Raw genomic sequence first — 2,663 nt, 5'->3', positions numbered from 1 at the left:
GAATATTCCACCTTTCACTGAAAATATCTTTTGTTTACCGGCTGCCAGGCTGACGGACAGCCAGCCGAACATCACAGGGAAGCGTGGTGAATCATTTAAAAAAAAAAAAAAAAAAAAAAAAAATCCCCGTTCGTCTGTCACGCTACTTTCTGTTCCTCTGAAGTGAAAGCAAAGTGTGTGTATTAGTTTTGACAGGCGCGGCTGTGATTCACCTGCGGCCCGGCCCGTCCCGGCCCGGCCCTGATGCCACAAACTGATCCTGTTATTAAACCCTGAGACTCAGCGGCTCATATAGACCTTCTGACTTCACATGAAACCTCTCACACCACCCAAGTGACGCCGCCATCACACAGTCCACGGTAAGCTTATTTTTCCACAGAGATTTTTGTATTTTATACAAAATAAAGAACTACAATCTCCATCCTACAAAATAACAGTATTTTTTTTTTTGTTTTTTTTTAGTTTTTCTCTAGAATAACACAAAGAATGGTTTCACAAATGATCAATGTTGCCTGTTGTTTTAATGATCATGATGAAGTCTCTCATGTAGATTTGCAAAGACATGTTAGACATGATAATAGGTGGATCAATTCAAATTCCTCTGACAAGACTGGACACAAATGTCTCTGTCCTTAAATCCTGCAGATGTCTGATGAACACACCATTGTTTTCTTTGACCTGGAGACGACTGGATTAGGTAAAGTAAAATCTGTCTGTCTGTCTGTCAGTAACATGGTTAGTCATTAGGAGAGTTAGTTTAAACAGCCAAGTATCTGAGGCCTGTGTTGTGTTTGTTTGTTTGTTTTGTTTATTCACTGACTATATTGATTCCCATGACACATTTGGCAGGACTTGTGTGATTGGAAAACCATTACATTTGTCTTCATTTCAATTCAAGAAGCTTTATTGGCACAAGAAGATCATTTTTACTTTGCCAAAGCATCCAAACAAAACACAACTACAAAATCACAGTACATCTCAACCTAGGCTGAACATGAATCAATACTGAAATAGTTTTCATTGTAACAAGAAGAGGGCTTTTGTTCAATAAGTACATTTATTTTAAATTGATGAGAAATAGGTTTATACTAGTGGATGTTTTTGTCTTTTGCGAGGCCCACTGGCTGCCGGGACCTGTCTTCTACCTTAACCTATAGGTAATACTGCCCCCTGGTGGCAGAACAGGGAAGTTATATCCAATAATTCACCTGGAATATATTTTATTTGGGCACTATTTGTTAAACAATCTGCAACATTTTCATAGAAATAAATCTATGTCTAGTCTGTTTTACTACTCTCCATTGCTGATTGATATAACAATAGCGGTTCAACCACTTCATGAAAGCTTTAACATTTGCCGCTCTAAACACAGGTATAGGTCATTCAAAAAGTGATGATGCGTTTTATGTTTCCAGTTTGTTTGGAATAAATAGAAGAAGAACTGCATAGTTAGCATGAGCAGCGATAGCCACCATGGCTGAACAGACAAATAAAAGAGAAACTCAAACTGCATCATCCAAGGGAAAAGACGTCACAGTCCCGCCCACACTGTTTGATTGACAGGTGATCTCTGGGAAGTGCAGTGCAGAAACACCACAGCATTGAGCGCTTAGTGCCAAAGATGTTTTGACCGCTTTGGTTTTTAATATTGTATTTTTTCTCTCTCCTCTGCCCTCTCAGACACCACGGTGTGTGACATCATCCAGCTGTCGGCCATCAGCGGAGAGCGGTTCTTTAACGTCTACGCCTTCCCTCACTGCACCATCACCGACGATGCCACCCGCGTCACGGGCTTCACCGTCCGCAGCGACGCCCTGCTGCTCCACGGCCGGCCCGTGGACACCGTCCCCCTCCACCAGGCTCTCTCCTCCTTCATCTCCTTCCTTCGCTCCTTCCGCCGCCCCCTGCTGCTGGCGGCCCACAATGCCAAGCGTTTCGACGGGCCCGTACTCGCCAGAGCGCTACGAGAGTGTTCCCTCACGCAGGATTTCCAGGAGGTGGTGTCTAAATTTCTGGACACCTTCCTGCTCAGCAAGCAGCTCTACGCTCCCGGCCTGGCCAGGTATTCTCAGGTGTATCTGGTCCGGCACTTCCTGAAAAAATCCTACGATGCCCATAATGCTTTGGAGGACGCTAAAACCCTGCAGGAGCTGTACAAGAAGTGGGATCCTGAAAGATGGGCGCTGTTGGGGTGCACCTTCCAGCTGCCCCGTGTCTAGCTCTTTAAAAGGGCGAATGACAGATTTTCAAAGAGAAAAAAAAAATCAGACCAAAATGCATATAAGAATGAACCTCTTTATTGCACTTTTGTTCAATTCATGTATGTTCAGATGGTTGCCAATCTGACATTTTTGTAGTTTGGAACACTAAAATAAAATGAAAATAATTTGTCATGAAGCAGTTATTGAATGATTTGAAGAATGATTTGTTATTTTACCCTTTGCTTTGGGCATAAAAAAATGTATGTTTGACCCAAAACTCACAGACACTTCTGAGAGAGAGCCTGCAAGCCTGCAGCAGTATTCACATTCTTTAAAAGGCCCTGTGTTGCTTAGTTTTCCTGTACAACTGGTCCGTGGAGTGTGAGTGCAGGTGAGGTCACTTTCATTTCGTGTGGTATTTTGAAGACAGTCTTAATAATAGCTGTAAGTTTATACTGGTCG

General features: G+C 42.8%; 1 protein-coding gene across 1 annotated transcript; it reads left to right on the top strand.

Annotated features, from left to right (window-relative positions):
• The first annotated feature begins 292 nt into the window (after positions 1-292).
• On the top strand, positions 293-2,391 carry LOC139929457 (DNA polymerase III subunit epsilon-like). Its single transcript, XM_071922330.2, has 3 exons — positions 293-359; positions 646-697; positions 1,681-2,391. Exons 2-3 carry the CDS (start codon positions 646-648, stop codon positions 2,217-2,219), a joined length of 591 nt encoding a protein of 196 aa, XP_071778431.1. The 5' UTR covers positions 293-359; the 3' UTR covers positions 2,220-2,391.
• Positions 2,392-2,663: the final 272 nt, after the last annotated feature.

The sequence above is a fragment of the Centroberyx gerrardi genome, chromosome 4 (genome assembly GCF_048128805.1).
Source record: "Centroberyx gerrardi isolate f3 chromosome 4, fCenGer3.hap1.cur.20231027, whole genome shotgun sequence".
NCBI classification, from domain to species: Eukaryota; Metazoa; Chordata; class Actinopteri; order Beryciformes; family Berycidae; genus Centroberyx; species Centroberyx gerrardi.
The sequence above is the reverse complement of the archived record's forward strand: the minus strand, read 5'-3'. Positions and strand labels throughout refer to the sequence as shown.